The sequence below is a fragment of the Callospermophilus lateralis genome, chromosome 5, assembly GCF_048772815.1.
Source record: "Callospermophilus lateralis isolate mCalLat2 chromosome 5, mCalLat2.hap1, whole genome shotgun sequence".
Taxonomy (NCBI): domain Eukaryota; kingdom Metazoa; phylum Chordata; class Mammalia; order Rodentia; family Sciuridae; genus Callospermophilus; species Callospermophilus lateralis.
Genome location: NC_135309.1, coordinates 75,042,419 through 75,063,487, shown reverse-complemented (window position 1 = coordinate 75,063,487; position 21,069 = coordinate 75,042,419). Strand labels below are relative to the sequence as shown.

Below are 21,069 nucleotides of genomic sequence, written 5' to 3'. Positions count from 1 at the left end.
AAGTAGAAATAATTTCTAATTTAACCTTTCTTATTTTTCCATTTTTTAGTTGTGTTTTACAGCTGTTTCCTTCAACATATACTGTAATATACAACTTTTTCTCTTACTTGGACAGCTATTGGAAAATACTGAAAAATATTCAGATTTCTATTTTCTTGCATACTGGCACGTTTATTATAACAATATAATTGCTGTTACCATCTTCTTTGCATGGATAAAGGTATTTGTATTTTATTAGATTATGTAATCAACACTATAGTAGCATAATAGCAACTTAAAGTGATAAAGGGAAAAAAAAGGTATTTTTTGAACAAGTGATTGTTTTTTTTTTTTTTTGAAAAAGTGATTTTAAAAGTAGTTTGGCCTGGGCTGAGATTGTGGCTTAGTGGTAGAGCGCTTGCCTAGCATGTGTGAGGCACTGGGTTTGATTCTCAGAACCACATACAAATAAATAAAATAAAAACTTTATCAACAATTAATAAAAAATATTTTTTTTAAAAACTATTAAAAAAAAGTAGTGTGGACTTCCATGTTGGCTGGAAATCCTCAAACACCCTTGATTATCATTAGGTTTACCATTTAATTTGAAGTACAGTTCTCAAATTAATTTTAAGTAATTAATAAATTTGATATTCTACTATTTCAATTAAATTTGTTCTTTTTCAGATATTCAAATTCATAAGCTTTAATAAGACAATGTCTCAGCTGTCATCAACCTTGTCTCGCTGTATCAAAGACATAGTAGGATTTGCCATCATGTTTTTTATAATATTCTTTGCTTACGCCCAGTTAGGATTTCTTGTTTTTGGATCACAGGTTGACGACTTTTCCACTTTTCAAAATTCCATGTAAGCTCTTAGTGTAATTATATTTTCTGTATATGTAACCCCAAATCATGGCAAGTCCCATGATTATTGGTAATATAAGACTTAATTATTAATTTAAACTTGGTTCAATACTTTCATTGAAGACTAACTGCCATATTCAAAGGTTTGGGATTGAAGGATCCCAATGGATGGTGATATCCATTTTTAAGTATTATGAAGTCAAGTTAGAAAAAATAATTCTTAATTCTTCACTGGAAATGAAAATTTTACCTAAGATAATGGAAAATGGCTTCCAGGTCTCTAGTATTTATTCTTTGGGCAAAAGAAATCTTAAGTGGTTTTTCATTAAAGGGCTCCATCTTAATCTTTAAATTGATATTAACTTGAGGGGTTTGGGTTGTGGCTCAGCGGTAGAGCACTCACCTGGCTTGTGCAGGGCACTGAGTTCAATCCCCAGCAGCACATTAAAAAAAAAAAAATGAAGGTATTGTGTCCAACTACAACTAAAAAACAAAAAAATATTAAAAAAATTGATATTGACTTGATTGTCCTATGTTGATCTGCCAAATATGTATTTTAAAAATAGCTTTATGTGCATAAAGCAGTAAAAAATAGGCAACAAGTTTATAAAAGTGACTAGATACAATCTCTAGCAAAGCATTCAGCCTTTTCATTAAGAACAAAATATTTTCATAGATTTACTTTGAGTAAACAAAGCAACTACAATCTGTATGAAAAAAAATATGTTAATCAATTCTTAAAATTTGTTCTGTTGGAATTCTAGATCAAAATTGGGAGAAATGGCTTTATATTTAAGGAAGTTTTGGAAATTTTGCGTCAACAGTTTGGATATTTGCAGTATATATTTACTTTTGGCTCTAAGAAATACTGCAATAAGTTTGTTTGCTTTAATTAATTGTCCACTGAATTTTTGAGAAACTAAAGAAATGTCTGAGGTTGCCTTTTTTTCAAGCCACATGTAAATAACTGAAGTAAAAATGTATAAATTTTATAACATTTTTCTGAATTAACCTTTTACCAAATTAGCAATGAAAATAATTTACTACAAACCAAGAGAATATAATTCTAGTTTCCAGTTCTGCCATTAGGTACTTATATTTTCTAGACTTCAATTTCCTTATCTGTAAAATGAAGGAACTGGAATAACTACTCCCCAAAGCCTTTTCAACTTTAAATGATCTATAATTTGAAAAGTTTAAATTATGTAGAAAACTAAAAAATGTAATTAAAAACTGTTGCTACAAGGATAACTTTTTTTTTTTTTGGTACCGGGGATTTAACTTAGGGGCACTTGGCCACTAGCCACATCCCCAGCCCTATTTTGTATTTCATTTAGAGACAGGGTCTCACTGAGTTGCTTAGTGCCTCATTTTTGCTGAGGCTGGCTTTGAACCCATGATACTCCTGCCTCAGCCTCCCAAGCTGCTGGTATTACAGGGGTGTGCTACTGCTCCTGGCCAACAATAACTTTTATAATTACCCACGTATTTATCCTCTACTGAGATCTATATTCCTTCATATGCCTTTAAGTTACTGTTTAGTGTGCTTTCATTTCAACCTGTAGGACTCCCTTTCAGATTTGTAAGACAGGTCTAGTGGTAATATGCTCCCTAAGCTTTTACTTATCTAGAAATTACCTAATTTCTTTCTCACTTTTGAAAGACAGTTTTGCCAGATTCAGGATTCTTGTTCAGATTATTTTGTTTTTCCTTTTAGAACTTTGAACATACCAGTCCACTGTGTTTCTGATGAGAAATATGCTATTTTTACTGAGAATTCCCAGTATGTGATGTTGTTTTTGTCACTGTTGTCCATATTGTCTTTGCCTTTTGATAGTTTGACAGTATGTTTTGTTGTGGGTATCTTTGAATTTATCTTTTTTTTTTTTTCCTTCTTTTTTGAGCATTGGGGATTGAACTCAGGGGTGCTTTACTACTGAGCTATTTCTCTAGCCCTTTTTATTTTGCCTAGAGCCTAAGTTGCTGAGGCTGGCATTGAACCTGTGATCTTCCCACCTCAGCTTCCTGAGCTGCTGTGATTACAGGTGTGTGCCACTGTGCTCAGCTCTTTGAGTTCCCTGAGATGATAAGATATTCTTATCTTTCACCAAACTCTCAAGTTTTCGGCCATTATTTATTCAAATAATTTTTCTGTTCCTTTCTCTCTATTCTCCTTCTGGAATTCACACAATGTATATGACAAGCTTGCTTGACGATGTCCCACTGGTCCCCAAGGATCTGTTGTTCATCTTCAATCTTTTTCCTATTTCTCAGACTCAATAACCTCAATCATCCTACCTTCAAGTTCACTGATTCTTTCTTCTGCAGCTCAAATCTGCCTTTGAATGCCTCTAGTAAAATTTTCATTTTAGTTTTTGTATTTTTCAGGTCTAGAATTTTTTTTCTTTTTGGTATTTTTATTTTATTTTTTTTAGCTGCTATTTTCTATTTCCATGCTGGGGATCAGCTTGAGTTATAAACATAAGATCTTCTTAGTTTTCTCTGAGCCTGTGTCTTTCTCTGTATTGCACATTGACTTTATAACTACTGTATTTGCAATTGCTTTTGGGTGTTCTAATCTTTAATGCCTGTTCCCCAAAGGGGGAAAAAAAAATACAGTGTGGGAGGGAGAAGATGTCAGTCCTTTAAAATTCCAAGGATGTTTCAGTCAGAAAAGATACTTGAAGCAATGTGGAGTAGGTAGGTGGCAACAATGGTTCCCCACCTCTGTATCTGCATCTTTTCGATTAGCACCAAACAATTGGAACATAAGCCCTAATATTTGGAGGACATGATCTTTACTCCCCATCCTGTCCTTTGCAAGCTGCATACAAAGCTGCTCCAGAAACATGTGCATGGATACCAGCTTGAGACTGGGTTGGGGGATGCATAGCTACTGCTGAGCTGAACTGAAACAAACCAAATATTAACCACAATTTACTGTTCAAGTCTTATTATGAAAGTTGCAGGACTTCTTTAATAGACTCCAGATTTTCAAAATAGTTACATTAGACAGATTTTTCCAGTACAATTTTTATTTAGGTGTGTGTGGAGTGGGGGACAGATTCTGGGCACTTCCATCTCCACCATCTTCCCAGAATCCTTCCCTGAAGGCATTTTTTGCTGATCTAGAAGAAATAGCTGACGAAATAAATGTGTTTCTGGCCAACTCTCAGGAAAAGACAGAAAGCAAAGCCCAGAGTCTGAACAACATGTGTGTGTTTAGGGAAGGTCTGTCTGATCATCTTTCCACACATCAAATAGGAAGCTTGAGTCACTGTAATTTCAAATTAAAGGTAAATCCATGATAGAAACTTGAAGCTTGGGTTCATTCACCTAGGTATCATGGTGTTGAACTTAAGATGGTCCCAAGCTAGAATGTTTCCATCTACTTGGCTGACACAGAAAGCCTCTCTGGAGAAAGTTACCTTCCTCTTAGGTCACATGTTTCTTTTCTTTTTTAAATATATATTTTAGTTGTAGGTGGACACAATACCTTTATTTTATTTTTATGTGTTGCATGAACCCAGTGCCTCATTCTTAGCTAGGCAAGCATTCTACCACTGAGCCATAACCCCAACCCACAAATTACTTCTACAAGTAATTCTTTTCATATATAATGTGCTTCTCACAATTAAAGATAACTTGGTACATAAGGGAGAAGAAAAATCATCATCAAGACAAGCAGATATAACAGACAACACAAACTTCAAAGACTTTAGAAATTGAAATACTTACTAAACAATACTTATATTTTGAAAGAACACAAGTCAAAAAATGTCTTCAGAAAAGGAGACAATATAAAAAGTGACATATTTGGAAAAATACCAAAAGTATGCGATATAAGGAATAGAATGAGAAAGTCATATACATTGAATCTGAGTCACAAAAGAGCGCAGAGAGTGGAATAAAGAGAATATTTGGAGAATGCATAGAAATAGCTACTACCAAATCAATGCTTCTAAGTGAGACTGAAAGGTCACATTAATGACAAATGGCACACTACTACTGAACAATCTGGTAGTTATTTTAATTCAATAAGGAAGAACTCTGTAAAGTTAGGAAGGGTGTCAAGAAGTTACAAAGTAGTATTTTCACTCAATTAACCCTCTCTGCTGAGGCAATATTTGTTTCTTTTAGTTTGGAAGGAGAGGGAACAGAAAAAATGTATAAGCTCCAAATTAATAGGAGAAAAGGGGCAAATACTCCTTTTGTGTCTGGAGTCTCCAGTTCCTATGTGATTATAACCATTGGGTAGACTGGTTAGGTTTTGTTTTTTTGTGTGTTTTTTTTTTTTTTTTTTTTTTTTTTTTGAGAGAGAGAGAGAGAGAGAGAGAGAAATTTTAATATTTATTTTTTAGTTTTTGGCGGGCACAACATCTTTTTGTTTGTATGTGGTGCTGAGGATCGAACCCAGGCCACACACAGACCAGGTGATCGCGCTACCGCTTGAGCCACATCCCCAGCCCTGCTTAGGTTTTTATTCTCATCATTTTCTACAGAACAGAGGTATCTAAACACTTTCCTGGTAGAAAAGGGCTGAATGGAGCTTTAGTTATTGAGCTAGTTTCTGGAAAGGAGAAAAGAATGAGAAATGATGCCTTTAACTAGAAGATTTTTTAAAAATGACATTAGAAACACTAAAACAATTTTCTTATTCTCCTGTGCCAGAAAGGAAAAACTATTTAGTCTTCTTTCATTTCAGCAGTTTCTCTACCTTATGTAGAACATTACAAACCAGTATTAAGGGGAGGATGAATACTGTATGGTTTGGTCAGGTCTTACCTAGGAACTAGGGAGGAAATTCAGACGTCTGAGTCCTAGGACTCCAATTAGCCCATTTATTTCAATGTGTTTTCTTTCTTTATTGTAGATAGCCTTGTTTCCTTTTATGTGATTGGCAAAAGCAAAAAGAGAAACTGCCTCCCTTTTGACCAACTGAATAATCATGAAGAGTTTTAATATACTATTAAAAATTGCTTCCTGGCTGGGCATGGTGGTGCCTACCAGTAATCCCAGTGGCTCGGAGGCTGAGGCAGGAGGATCACAATTTCAATGCCAGCCTCAGCAACTCTTAGTGAAGCCCTAAGCAATTCAGTGAGACCCTGTCTCTAAATAAAATACAAAAAAGGGCTGGGGATGTGGCTCAGTGGTTAAGTGCCCCTGGCTTTAATCCCCAGTACCAAACCAAACCCTTGCTTCCAGGATTAACCCTTAAAGAGACACACAATTTATAAATTGTATTCCTGATGTAAAGGTGAGTATATATCTCTGATGCTAGGTAAGTGCTCTACCACTGACCCATTTTCCCAGCCCTTCAATTTCTTAATTTTCATTTTTAAAATGAGAAAAATGAAGGTCTGTAATATTTTAAGTGGTATTTCACATTGAAACTGAGTTCTTAGAGTAAGAATAAAATAAACTCCAGGACCATGTTGAGGATCATTACCAGCACTTTGAGACTACCAAGAGACAAATTGTTGGAAAAGTCGAGTTAGTCAAGACAAAAATTAAACACACCATTGACATTAGAACCTTTAGGGCTCTTGGGTTGAAAATCAAAAGTATTCACTTCTAGAAGGGCACAGAAATGGTCAAGGAAGTCACTGCCAAAACCATTTGTAAATAGTTATCTCAAGATTCAAATGTTGTAAGTGAACACTGAATTCACACTGGTTAAACAAATTAAAATCTATCATTTCCTAAACTACCAGTTCAGCAATTGAGGTAGGTGACTCAAGTCTTGCCTTAAGGGGACTTTTCCACATTTTATAGAACTCTGCAGTAATAATTATGGTATATGCAGCTATTTTCCTAAAGACAACTCCCAACAGTTGTCATGTATGTACAGAAAAGGAGGTAATATTTTCTAATGTTCTTCTTTCTTCTTACCAAAGATTTACACAATTTCGAATTGTTCTTGGAGATTTTAATTTTGCTGGTATTCAGCAAGCCAATTGGATCTTGGGACCCATTTACTTCATCACTTTTATCTTTTTTGTGTTCTTTGTCCTGCTGGTAAGAATAACTATATATTCTCTCCTCTGCCTTTTTCCCTACATTTTTAAAAAATGGAATTACTCATTTAAAAGAAATTGTAGTATTACTGCCTACCTATTAAGAACACTGACATTTATTAATGGCATGGATTCCATATAATTCATTTTTGTAGACTAATGACTACTAATATTTTCAAGTTGTTAATGGGAAATGGGATCATAATAGGTGCTTATTTTAACAACGAATGTGCTAAATCCTTTAAACAAAATGTGAAAGTCCTGTGTCTTTTTAGGCAGGGAATTCAGCTATTCCCATAATCCAATGGTTACAGCCCTTATGGCTAAAAACTCACCCTTTTGTGATTTTTCTAGGAGTCACTAATATGGGCCTCTCAGACATACTCAGAACAAGTCTCTTTGAGTTTCCTATTAAAGGAAACTTGCCTCCCAGTCAAGGCACTGTTAATGTCTTCCATGAAAATACTTTTTGTCATGCATAGAAGTTATTCCCCAGTGATATTCAAGAGTCCTCAGGGTAACAGAGTTAAAGGTGGAAAGCTGGACTAGGGGTGACAATATTATTTTGTTATCTGGTCATTAGTAGTTGCAGTCAGATGGGAAATTTAAGCAACTTCATAGAACTTAAAAACAAACAACAAATCCCTTATGAACATATGATTATTCTAAATTTTTTTCTGATATGTAATATTGATAAATTATAACATAGTAACCAGGTCAGACACTATTTTACACTATCTTTCCCATTTATCATATTTGCCTGTATCCACAGGCTATATGTGTTCCATTGTACGCTGCATAGCCACTTGTTATTGAGTATATGGGTTACTTTTTGGTTTGGCAATGCTGGTGATTGAACCCAGGACCTCATGCATGTGAGGCAAGTATTCTACCACTAGGCCACATCCCCAGTCCCAAATGGGTTAATTTAAAACTTGAATCTAATTTTACATTTGAATCTAATTTTACAAATTCCAGTATTTTTTTAAAAAATATTTTTTAGTTGTAAAATACCATTATTTTATCTATTTTTTATGTGGTGCTGAGGATCAAACCCAGGGCCTAAGACTACTAAGCGAGCACTCCACCCTTGAGCCATAACCCCACCCCCAAATTCCATGACATGACACTTTTTATAGTCACTTTTTTTTTTTTTTTTTTTTGAGACAAAATCTCACTGTTTTGCTCAGACTGGTCTTGAACTTCTGGGCTTAAGCAATTCTTCTACATCAGCCTCCCAGATAGCTGGGACTGCAGGCATGTGCTACTACATCTGCTTTAAAATCACTAACATTTTAAGTAAGTTTTAGCCTAGCAATGGTGGCATATGCCTGTAACTCGAGAGGCTGAGGTAGGGGAGTGCAACCTAGAGAAACTGTGTATCTCAAAAAATAAAAAGGGCTGGGGATGTAGCTCAGAGATAGAGTGCCCCTGGGTTCAATACCCAGTACAGCAACAACAGCAAAAGTATCTATTGAAATAATTGTGTGAATATTTCTCCCTAGAACATGTTCTTGGCAATAATTAATGACACCTATTCTGAAGTGAAAGCTGATTATTCAATAGGCAGAAGACCAGATTTTGAACTTGGTAACGTGATTAAAAAGGTATGTCAAATTCTTTTCTAACTATAATTCTAAAGCAAACTGTATTCCTAGTTCTTGGGTCAAAAAACACTTAAACCCCCAATTGGTGGTAGTCTTTCTTCCTGGGGTTTTGTTTTTTGACCCAGTGTTAGTCATATTTGTACTACTTTACTAGGGGTGTGAAGTATTCTCTCTGGCTTAAAATACATGTATGAAGATGTGAGGGGAAAAAAAAAGAATAGCGTTACCTATGATGGTAAGTGATGGGAGGGGAGGAGAGGGGATGGGGTGATAGGAAGGATAGTAGAATGAAATAGACATTATTATTACTGTGTGTATATATGTGACTGCGTGACCAACATGATTTTTGCAACCTGTACACTCAGAAAAATGAGATTATATCCCATCTGATTCAAATGTATGATATATCAAGGTCACTGTACTGTCATGTGTAACTAATTAAAACAAAAAATTAAAAAAATGTAGCTGAAATTATTTCAGAGCTCCATATATCAAATAGTAAATAGGATTACTTAATATTATTTTATTTCTTCCCTCTCAAAAGTTTTCAATTTAGATACTGGCAAATTTCTACAAATATAAACTGAGAATTCCATGTACCCTGTCTTCTTCATTTTCCTGTTTCTATTAATTGTAATATTATTCTCAGTCACTCCTGGCTCAAGACTTATTTCCTTCCCTTTCATATAGTCTCTTGATATGGCCCACGTGTATTTTCTCCCTGAAGATCTTACTAGTCTTTGTGGAATTCAAGAATCTTTTGGATTCTCACTGCCACCACTAGATTATGGCTTTCTGTAGGTTTCACCAACCTTCCCTATGGCAGCTCTTCATAACTGTTCTAGCTTCCCATGCAATTCCTACTCTGATCCTATCAGTTTCCCTGGACCTTTCAAAATAGATCCAAAGTCTTTACTCAATACTCCAAGCCCTTGTCAAGCCTCACAGTCACAATCCATCTTCATTAACTACAGTTAATTAAACCCTTTTTACATCACCTATTTCCCAGGTAATTTGAGCACTGTACTTTCACGTCCTCTGCTCATGCTGAAATATTCTCATAGCTCCTGGCTTTCTTGCCAACATTCTATTCTTGATGAAGTGGAATCTGCCTTTTCTCTAGGCATCTCTACATACCCCATGGGTCTAAGCATAGCACTTCACAGAGAAAAAGTCCTAGTAGTTATGGGGTTAGTGGGGCTTAAGAACTTCTTCCAAGAACTTATCTGTAAAAGAAAACTATTAAGATGACCGAACCCCTTGCAAAGAGCTTAACTGTGGATTACTTTACATCCTTTATCTGGAGTATGCTGTTGGTGCAAATATTAAAAGTGTTAACATCCTTAATGCATATTAATACATATAAAAAATTTTTTTTCAAGTGTGATGCCCTCATGAGAATTAACCCCTTTTGCTTTTTCACAAAGGTAAAAACCAAAGATGACAGCAACGTGAAAGGATAATCATGACATTTCTTTAGGACAGCAGTCCCTAGAGATAAATATTTCATATTTAATTTACTTTGGTTAAACATTACTAATACAGGCTATATTTTTGGTGAAGTTTTAAAACTATTTTTAATTATGTACAGGGTTGTTTTAATGCACTTGAGAAACTCAAACTGAAGAAAGCTCAAAAAGATGAAGATGTAAATATGTAAGATGACTTTTCTTAAATTTTATTTAGTTATTTATTTTGTACCAGGGATTGAATATAGGAGCCTACAATTGGGCAAAATCATCTAACACAAAGCTGTTTTTATAGTTAAGTGTTTATTGTATACCTGGATCCAAAAAAACCCTGGCAACATAGCACACTTTAGACTCAGTTGTCTCCCTTTGTGACTGGGAGATACAGCTTACTGCCACTACCCAACATAGTAAGATGACTTAGCATTTCAGCTGAAGAAATTATCAAAATTTAAAGTTTCTACTGAATGTATATCACTTCTACAGCATCATAAAGTCGAAAAATAATAAATTGGCCCATGGTTAAGTCAGAAACCATCTGTATTATAGGAGAAACTTAAAAAATGAGAGTTAAGATTTTGATTTCAAAATTACCACCATCCAATGTAGTGATTCTAAATATATTGTCATTACATTCAGTAGTGCCTCCTAATTTCTGAGAATGTCATGAAACTCTTAAGCTAATTTAAAATTAATATAACTAGGTGCTGTGGCACATACTCACTATAATCCAGTGACTCGGAAGGCTGAGGCCGGGGGATTGCAAGCCTCAGCAATTTACTGAGACCCTGTCTCAAAAAAACAAAACAGAACAAAACAAAACAAAAACTCGGGATGTAACTCAGTGGTAAAATGCCCTGGGCTCAATTCTCAGTACCACAAAAAATAAAATATAATTAATGTAGTAGTCCTGGCATGTTGCTCAGTGGCAGAGTACTTGTCTAGCATGCATGAGGCCCTGGATTCAATGCCTGGTATCACTAAACAAATTTAATATAATTCACTTCTCAGATAAAGGTTTCTTGCTTTTTTTTGAGGGCGGGGTGGTACTGGGGGTTGAACCACAGCCTTGTGTACCATAGGCAACTGCTCTACTACTGAACTCTCCAGCCCAAGAAAAAACTTTAAAGGAAGTTGGGAGAGTCCTATAATGATAGAAAACATATTTAGCTATCTAAAATGAAAATATTTTACACACAACACTTGCAGATAATACTCAAGTATACTTATTTTATTTTTTAATTTTACACACATTTATTCCATGATGTGTGTCAAAATCTTCACAAACCCAGACCTCTGGCAAAAAAGTAAACTTTCTTAAAAAAAAAAAAAAAAAAAAAAAACAGCAAAAGATGTGAACCTCTTAATGATCACATTTTCCAAATAATTAGGATTTATTATCATAAAAAACAAAAATACAATTCATATCCTTACTATCAATCAGAATGTATTTCATGGTATCACTTCCCTTTTTACTTTTGTATGCCTCTGATTTTTATTTTATATTTCTCATAGCAAAAGCAGTGGAGAATTGGCTGAAGAAGCCAGAAGACAAGGCTTTGATGAAAATGTAAGGTTTAAATTTTTTCATAAATAAGTGGTAGCTTTATTAGAAATCTGCTTACAAAAAAGTTCTGGTTAGGAACTGTAATGATTTTCTTTATTCAGAAAAGTAGTAGTTACCTCTAAATATATCTCCCAGAATTGAGATCCTTTCTTATTTAAGACATACCATTTGGATCCCAGGTGCTTCCTCTCTCCTAGTACTCTCAGCTAGATCCCCTGGTCCCCAAGTGTACACTCACTGTAGCATTATTTATTTAGAGTACATAAAATGTTTATATATATTTCTCTCCTATTAATGTGATGACTTATTCCAATGATTCTAACATTTCAAAAATTATAGCATATATAATATAAGGAATATATATGTGGAGTTTAAGGAATGTATATCTCCCTGCTGTCCACTGAGAAGCCGAGAAGAAATAATACCCTAGCAGAAACAAGTACAACTGAGTACCCAAATCTTAGTTTCCAAATACCATTCTCTGCTAAAAGGAGGCAGGACTCCTTGGAGACCCTACTTATTGTAGCCTGGAAAGTACAAATGATCCTGGAATATTTTGTTGAGCCAGAAAGTAAAACTGTTCAAAGAAGAACAGAGACCTGTTAAAAGCACTCAAGACAAGCAGTAATATTAGGATGAAGTCTAACCAATACCATCTTTTTTGGTGGTGCTGAGGATTGAACCCTCGGCCTTGTGTATGTGAGTCAAGCACTCCACTAAGCTATATCCCCAGCCCCAGAGCATCTTCAACAATCACAAAGCAACATCATCAGTACTGGAACAAATTTAAATCATGCCACCTGATAGGATGCCATTAAATCAACATCCCTGTCAAATACGTATAGCCAGTATCTAATCATAATGAAATGTCACACAATCCTAAACTGAAGGACATTCCACAGTAAATAAGATTAAAATGACAAGTAAAAATACAATTCATAATTCTGAACTGGATCCTTTTCCCATAAGAACATCATTGGGACCACTGACTGGTAAACTTGAATGGAACAGTGAGGATTATAATAATTTATCAATATTAATTTTCTGATTCTAATTTGTTGTATTAGGATACATACTGAAGTATTCAGGAATAAAACATTCATGTCTTACCCCTAAAGACATGTATTTGAATTGTTCTTGTAGCTTTTAAGTTAAAAAAAAAAAAAAATTGTGAGGAATTGCGGGGGAGTACCGGGGATTGAACTCAGGGGTACACAACCACTGAGCCACATCCCCAGCCCTATTTTGTATTTTATGTAGAGACAGGGTCTTGCTGAGTTGCTTAGGGCCTGGCTGAGTTGCTGAGGCTGGCTTCAGGCTGGCTTCAAATCCTTGATCCTCTTGACTCAGCCGCCTCAGCCACTGGGATTACAGGCATGTGCCCACCACTGCACCCTGCTTAAGAAACAATTTTGAGCTATTTAAGCCACTCAGAGCAAAAGGAGAAAGTTCTACATTATTCTTTTACAGTAATTATATATTGTACCAAAAACACAAAAAAGCTAATCTCACAATTCTTGAAGCAAAAGTCTTAAGTAAAATATAAGCAAATAGAATCTAATAGCACCCAATATAGCTCAAGGGTAGAACATTTTCTTAAAATGCACAAGGCCCTGAGTTCAATCCCCAGTGAACCAAAAACAAAACAAAAAAAGCACACAAATATCATAATTCATATAAGGCTTATTCTATGAAAGAATGGTTCAAAATTGGGTAATCAACATAATTATATTAAAAGGAAAATTACATGATCATTTTCCATATTTGCTGGGTATTTAATAAGTTTCAACCTCAATCTTGAAGAGAAATTAACAAAATGAAAGTACTGGGGATTGAACCAGAGGGACACTTTGCTACTGAGCTACATCCCCAGCCCCTCATTTTATTTTTTAAGACAGGGTCTAAGTTACCCAGGCTGGCCTTAAATTTGAGATCTTCCTGCCTCAGGTTCCTAAGTGGCTGGAATTCCTTAATAGGCCTTGTGCATGTGAGGCAAGCATATTAAGGAATAGATATCTCCCTGCTACTATCTCTGTCCAATGAGAAGCTGAGAAGAAATAATACCCTAGCAGAAACAAGTACAACTGAGTACCCAAATGTTGAGGACAAGATACTGATGTATTGAAAGGGGTCAATCAAAACAATTAGGTAAGAGAAATGCATTAGAGGTTTAAGAATCTAAAAGAGGTAAAACTGCTTCTATTTGAGATATGATTTCTAGATATATGATGATCTGAAAATTAAAAAGAAAATTAAAATGAAGTAAGAACATTCAATAAAATAGTTGGAGAAATAATTTATATAAATACTATCATGTCATGTATGCAGACATCAGTTTATTAAAAATTACAATGGTAACAAGAGTAAATAATGCCCAGAAATTAATGTACATGTTCAAAATCAAGATAAGGGAAAATGTGAACATTCTTTTTAAAGATGCTGTTGCTGATTACTTCTGAAGGAATGTGATGAGGCGAATTCTGGGTATAAGATGCTAGATGCTGCAGCCTTGAGCTAACATTGCTGCTGGAAATTGCATAAGAAGTACTAAAACATCCCAGAAAGACCCTTCTCCTCTACATTCCCTAAATACTGGCAGAATCTTAACAGAAATGCAGCTAGCAAGAGTTTGGAGAATGAGGGGTGCAAAGCCTAAGACCCAAGCAATAGAGAGCAGAGTTTAAGAGGGTAAAATTCTGAGTTCCTAATCTACTCTTCTGGCTATTTAACATGCACATTTGCAATTCCATAAAATAACTATTTCAAGCCATCATTTACTAGGGTGGAACTATCCTTTATACAGATGAAAATACTTTTGCTCCAGCAGCACAAATTTTCTGGCATGAGGTACTTGTTTGGGAATACATGGATGTATGCAGATTAAGTAACACAGTAATTACTTAGAGGTATATGGGCTGCAGAATGAACATCTCAGGTGTGACACCAAGGATAAAACAGGAAGCAACGTAGATGAAGATGCAAAAGGGAAAGGCAATGTAATGAGGAAAATTTGTAAACAAAACCAAAAACCCCTAAACTTCCCTAAAAATGCTAAATAGTTCTTATACCAAGTCCTCTTTTTTTTTTTTTTTTTAAAGAGAGAGTGAGAGAGGGAGAGAGAGAGAGAAGTTTAATATTTATTTTTTAGTTATTGGCAGACACAACATCTTTGTTTGTATGTGGTGCTGAGGATCGAACCCGGGCCGCACGCATGCCAGGCTAGCGCGCTACCACTTGAGCCACATCCCCAGCCCACCAAGTCCTCTTAAGTGCCTTTGCTGATACATAGACCTAAACACCAGGCAGGGCAAAAAGCCAATCAGGCTTATACTTGTCCTCTAAATTGACAGGAGATTCAAAGAGCAGAGAAAATGAAAAAATGGAAAGAGCGGCTTGAGAAGAAGTATTATTCTACAGAAATTGAAGATGACTACCAGCCTGTCACTCAACAAGAATTTCAAGAGTAAGCATTTGTTTTAACCAGGGTACTATCAGGCATCATGACATGGGGATTCAGGACATATGTCACATTATTTTTCTGAAGCTAGAACTTATCTCTTTTTAAAATTTTTCTACCCAATTTTAAAATCAAAGCATGTGACTCCATTTACTTAAAATTGTTTTTATTCCTACATCTCTAAATGATAGATATCCCTACATCTCTAAATGATAGAAACTGCCACAGATACTGTTTTCCATGCAGGTTTAGAATGTCAGAGCCACAATTAGCTACATAAGGCATGTTTTAGCTCACCATACTATCTTCCTTGTCAGAGCAATTCACTCTAATAACCTTTGGTCTTTAAACACAAGTGTATTACTGACTCATTCTCCACTAACTTCTAATTATCTTTTAGACTCTTTTTATATGCTGTGGAGCTGGAGAAGGAATTACACTATATCAGTTTAAAGCTAAACCGAGTGGTGAGAAAGCTTTCAGCTCTACAAAAATAAGAGGTGAGAATCTGTGATGCAATCATAAGGTTATTTCTGACAGACTTACTCTGCTAGACGTGTGAATGCCCCCCTGGGTCCCTTTTGCAGGTTTTGTGCAAGTTTATTTCCTAAACTTGCCCTAATTTCAGACACACTTTGAAAGCACTAAACTTTCAAATCACTGAATTATCCTCAGGGTTGTTTATAATAATCAAATGATTTCCAGGAATTAAGTGCTACCAAATATGACCCACTACACAATCCATATATTATAACATGCCTGGCTCATGCATAAAATTTTTATGATGAGGTTTATTACTCAATTCTACAAATGTGAAGAGAAAGTGCAAAATAATGCTTATAGTTCAATATAAGTAGAGGGAGAAAGACAGTTTTTCCCTTTCAAGCATATCACTATGTTCTGACTCTGTTGGGTCACAGATATATTAATAAAGGTTTAGACCATTATATTACTCCTAAGTGAAAAAAATTCTCCATTCTTGCCTAAGTACAGAAGAACAAACTTCCCAGACAAGAAAAGAAATTTCACTGGTATCTATCTTCAAACTGGAAATTCTAAATCAGGGTCATAAGAAGTCATGCTTGGGAAATGTAAATGATGCTGCAAGTGCCATGTTTCTATGGTTGGAAAACTGTGTATGACTGGTATTACATGAAATAGAGGGAAACTCTTATATCATTTAACCATAGCACCCATCTTATACATCAGTGTTCAAAAGACCTTGAATTTTAATTTTTTTTTTCTTGTTTTTGACGTAGGGTTGTTCTATGTTGCCTAGGCTAGCCTCCAATTCCTAGGCTCAAAGTAGCTAGTACTACAGGCACATCCCATCATGCCCAGAGAATAAAGGAATTTTATTTATTTTGCAGTACTGGGGGAATGAACCCAGGGGTGCTGAGCCACACCCCCAGACATTTTTGTATTTTGTTTTGAGACAGGGTCTTGCTAAATTGCTGAGGATGGCCTCAAAACTGTCCAGACTCCAGATTTCAAGTTCAAGAAAGCTTGGGCAACTTATAGAGACCCTGTCTCAAAAAAAGGATGTGGATGTAACTTAAAGAGAGTCACTATGCATGAGGCTCTAGGTTTATCCCCTACATTGCCAAAAAAAAAAAAAAAAAAAAAAAAGTAAAATTATTACATACCTTCCTTAGGTCAAGCTATGCATTGAGTTTTCTTATTAGGATAATTCATTGCAATACACTATTCTGCAGCTTCTCCATAGATTTCCCAAGGAAAGTAATCAGTGGCCTTTCCCTGCCTTACACTCCCCATCCCTGATGTGGTCTAACAAGACTAAGAACATTAAGGAAACATTTAAGATCTCAGCTGGAAAAACACATTTACAATGACTTAGAACATTAAAGTTCTTTTATTACAAAAGTTTATACAATGAAGCGCCAGACACAGCAATGCAATTATACTGATAGACACATATATCTATATAATATTTGTATATAGATATACAGTGTTTATTTGTACCAAAGTAAAACTATCGCAAATTGCCTAATTGTACCACCTACTGCTGCTCAACCATGACACACAATACTATCACATAGAGTAAGTGCTGCCATGCCACTTTTACCTATTTCTACTCAATAACCAACATCATGAAGCAGCTGTTAATTCTAAAATGAAACCAGTCAGGGCACCGACTTATAAAAATAATATGGTACTCACATAGATTTAGCATTATAAAGAAGGAATATATTATTTAAAACATTTAAATAGTGCATATGGACATTTTTGCATGTGGTATATAAAATAAAACATTCATAAAAAAACAATATACAGTGCACATAAATTAGATGTTAGACCCCTGTCTGGAACCTAAATTAACTGAAATGTACACTGCATAATGGATTCAAATAAAAGTGATACATCTTTTGGCATTTCAATTTTACCAGGAATACATTATGAATAATCTAGTTTCATCAAAAGGAAACACACAAAAAGGGCTGGATTTAGTGCTTTATTCCTCAACTACATGTTTACTACCACTGGATTTTTCCTCCCTCCCAAAAAAGGCATTGCACACACAAGTGAAATGTGAAATACTAGAAACACTATTATCAAGCTACTTCATGTGCTTACTATGTGATAGTGCTAGAAGTTTGAGGTTCATGCTTCCCTCACCTTATTAGAGGATGTTGTAAAATTCCAATTCTGTATAAAACAAATTTTTATTATAAGCTAGTTAAGAAAACCATGCATGAGTCAAGGCATGCAAAACATGGGCACAAAATGAGATACTCATCAATCCAAATAAGCACCAGGAAAAAAAATTAACACTTAGATTAGTCTGACACAAATCTGCTATTGTATATTTTTTAACAAAAATTATATCACCATTCCATGAAAATGATTAGCCATGCAAAGCAAGAGAAATAAGACATGCTAAGAGCATATGACAAGGGGCATACCACCACATATCTTGTAAACGGCTGCTTTGAACAGCATGTAATTGAGAAAAAGGTGGTTTCTATTTTTAGAGAATGTTTTTCCTATGGATTTTGCTGATTAAAAAAAAAAAAGAAAAAAAAATGTAGCCCCTTGAAGGTAAATGCAGTGGTATAGCCCTTGTTAAGAACAGATTTACTTAGGCATAATGATTATTTTGCCAATTTAGGCCCATTTGATTAAACATACAAATCTGAGCACCATCAGAGTTCCTACATACTGACATGGCTACTTTCTCACATTATCTGGAGGTGGGTGGGGAGGGTAAGAGTACAGAATCCCATTCAAACAAATCACATCATCACCAGTTGATAAACACTAATTTAGGAACCAACAGTAACTTAAGTCCCATAGGCAGCATGTGATGTGTGGTATGTGTTCTCTAAGCAAGGTCACTTTTTGGTCTACCCACTGTTATCTTCATCCAAGAGCTGTGTGACCACTGAATTATAAAATTTTCTAACATACTACCTGTGAGGTGTCACTTTGGAATTAAACAGAAACGTGTTCCACTGTAGGACTTAAAATTTCAGTTTGATTTTGGTTTTCTAGGAGAACAACACAGTTGCATATGTGCACTTGTATAGGCTTTTCTTTCAAATTTTCAGTCATTCTGTGAGAAAAAGGCAACCGAAGAATTCAGTGTGAAGATTTTCCTCTCAATTTTCTTCAGTAATGAAAAAAAAAATTAGTAATAACAAAACACTCTGTATTTCCAAAGTTCTTGAAGTTGAAAGGATAAAATTCTAGTCTTTTGCTAACAGGATGTATCTGTAGTACAAAACAATGAAAGAAGCTGCATGTTTGCAAAAGGTGGAGAGGACAGTCTGTGGTTAGTATGGAATATCATACTCCCTAGAGAGGGCCTACTTACCCTTGCATTATTTGTTTAGTGGCATCACAATCAAGTACAAAATGAGATTCTCTGAGTGCCTGACAAAATGAACTCAAGTACCAGCCAAGTACACATGATGACAGCTTCAAGGAATACAAGTGACTTTATGATGTGAATTTTCAAGGAGCATATTTTATATGGATTTTGAAGAATCTTGTTTGCTGATAAGAACTTCAAGAAGCCTAAGTTTTGCTTTGATTTTCTTGTATTCCCTATATTCCTCAAGCACTGGAACACGATCCTCCTTCTGGGCATTCCTAAGGAAGAAAATCACTAATTATATATTCAAATAAAAAGTTGCTCTGCAAGAAAAAGGGTTAATGGAACATTAACATTCCTAAAATACTTCTATTTTTATGGATTGTTCTGCTAACAGATTAAATAATGCTATACTTCTTTTATCAATGATCAATATTTCACAAAACATTGTCCACTAAACTGTGTCTAGTGTTAGAAAACCACCCAGAGTCATTTCATGTATTTAGTTAAAACAAAACAAAATAAAACAAAAATTTAGTTAACTGTGCCTGCACAGTTTACTAACTTTATATTATGAGCCAATGCAATTTGGTTTGATCATCAGCTAAAATGTGGTATCATCCCAACTATAATTATAAGCAAAATTTTCTTCTGATGATAATATAGAGAAGTAGAAGGTACCTGAAAAATGCATTCCTGCACTTCAGATTTTCTTAGTCTTTTGTATAGGTTGGTATACATGATTATCTTAATTCCGAGAATTAAACACATTTTGGAATTTGTAATGGAGCTACTATTGGGAAAAGCATTTCTGAATTGAATATATTTTTCTCATTTTAAAAGACTCCTCTAGGAGCCAGCCATGGTGGTGATCTCCTGTAACTGAGGCTGAGGCAGGTGAATGACAAGTTTGAGGCCAGTTTGGGCAAGTTAGTAAGATCCTGTCTCAAAATTTAAAAAAGGGCTGGAGATGTACTCAGTGGTAGAGCACTTGTCTAGCAGATGCGAGACCCTGAGTTTCAGCCCCAATCCTGCCCCTACCCCTGGAAACACTAAACACAAAAAACACAAAACAAAAAACCCTCGATCAACTATACATATTTGTTAGATAAAGGCACATGCCTGCCACATCTTAGAAACTAGCAGCCTGGAATGACCCAACATGTAGCCTGAAAAATGTTATCAGTATAAAAATTTTGAGAATCCCAACTAGTTGAGAATACCATTCCTATTAGGGGACCCTTATTAAAAAGAAAAACATCTCATTTCACAACCATTTCCTAAAGGGTAAGAATGTAGAATAAAGACAAAAATCACTATAGCTCTGTGGTGTAGTGTTTCCCAAGCAAGTGCAAAGGTTTGATCTCCAGCACTACACACACACCACTGCAATTCAACCCAGATTCTTGAGGACAACCCTAATATTTTTCTTTTTTTGGTATTGGGGATGGAACTCAGGGACATTTAACCACTAAGCCACATCCCAAGCACTTTTTTTTCCCTTTCTAATTCTTATTTTGACACAAGGTCTTGCTAAGTTGCTGAAGCTGGCCTTGAATTTTACTCTCCTGCTTCAGCCTCCTGAGTTGCTGGGATTATTGGCACATGCCACTGTGCACAGTGAAATATTTTATCTAATGTTGTTTCTTCCAGCTCTGAATTTCCTTGCAATTAATAATAGCAGGGTTCAGAGCATTGAAAAATGTTATACAACTTAATTTTCAATAATGCTAACATCTGATAAGCAAAATTTATCTATAATTCTATGTATTCCACTATTTTAACATATGGACATTTTGTGAGTTAACAGAGAAAGATAACAGTATTATGACACTTGACAAACCTTCCATTTTTTTGATAAAATGCCTCTTCAAATTCCCGTAATGTTTTACGGAGTTTCTTTTTTTCAGCTCTGGCTTTCCAAAGTTGTTCCAGTAATTCAGGCCTAAAATTGAAATGAAAAGAAAACATTAAAAGGGCACAGAGGTGATTCATTATGTTCCTTAACTGTAGTTCTAGCCCTGGCTAAAAATTAAAATCAGCTAGAAGGTTTTTAGAGCATACTAATGCCTTACTCCATCTCCAGACCAGCTGAAAGGCCTTATTAGTATTAGTACTTAAAACAAAAACAAAATTTAATAATTGATTGTGATGCGAACTCAGGGTTAAGAACATCTTCACTTTGCTGTACTCATTTCTTGGGGTAATAAAGAAGAAACTAAAGGAAAACTTCAGATGGTTTGCATGCTTTGTTATATATCAAATATAAG

The 21,069-nt window shown here is 35.2% G+C and overlaps 2 protein-coding genes across 11 annotated transcripts in view; one reads left to right on the top strand and one right to left on the bottom strand.

Moving 5' to 3' along the window:
- Positions 1 to 18,943, top strand: part of Pkd2l2 (polycystin 2 like 2, transient receptor potential cation channel) — a 35,316-nt gene extending 16,373 nt beyond the window's left edge. The window contains exons 7-14 of the mRNA XM_076856911.1: positions 50 to 220; positions 667 to 848; positions 6,745 to 6,865; positions 8,370 to 8,471; positions 10,063 to 10,127; positions 11,456 to 11,510; positions 14,858 to 14,970; positions 18,819 to 18,943. Coding sequence (XP_076713026.1) covers positions 50 to 220; positions 667 to 848; positions 6,745 to 6,865; positions 8,370 to 8,471; positions 10,063 to 10,127; positions 11,456 to 11,510; positions 14,858 to 14,970; positions 18,819 to 18,870 — 861 coding nt within the window. The 3' untranslated portion in view covers positions 18,871 to 18,943. The remainder of the gene's footprint in view (positions 1 to 49; positions 221 to 666; positions 849 to 6,744; positions 6,866 to 8,369; positions 8,472 to 10,062; positions 10,128 to 11,455; positions 11,511 to 14,857; positions 14,971 to 18,818) is intronic.
- The window catches only part of Fam13b (family with sequence similarity 13 member B), a 73,681-nt gene continuing 69,479 nt past the window's right edge, over positions 16,868 to 21,069 (bottom strand). For all 10 annotated transcript variants that reach the window (XM_076856900.1, XM_076856904.1, XM_076856902.1 and 7 more), the window contains 2 exons: positions 20,643 to 20,744; positions 16,868 to 19,077 (listed from right to left, as the gene is read on the bottom strand). In XM_076856900.1, the coding sequence (XP_076713015.1) occupies positions 18,954 to 19,077; positions 20,643 to 20,744 (226 nt within the window). In that variant the 3' untranslated portion in view covers positions 16,868 to 18,953. The remainder of the gene's footprint in view (positions 19,078 to 20,642; positions 20,745 to 21,069) is intronic.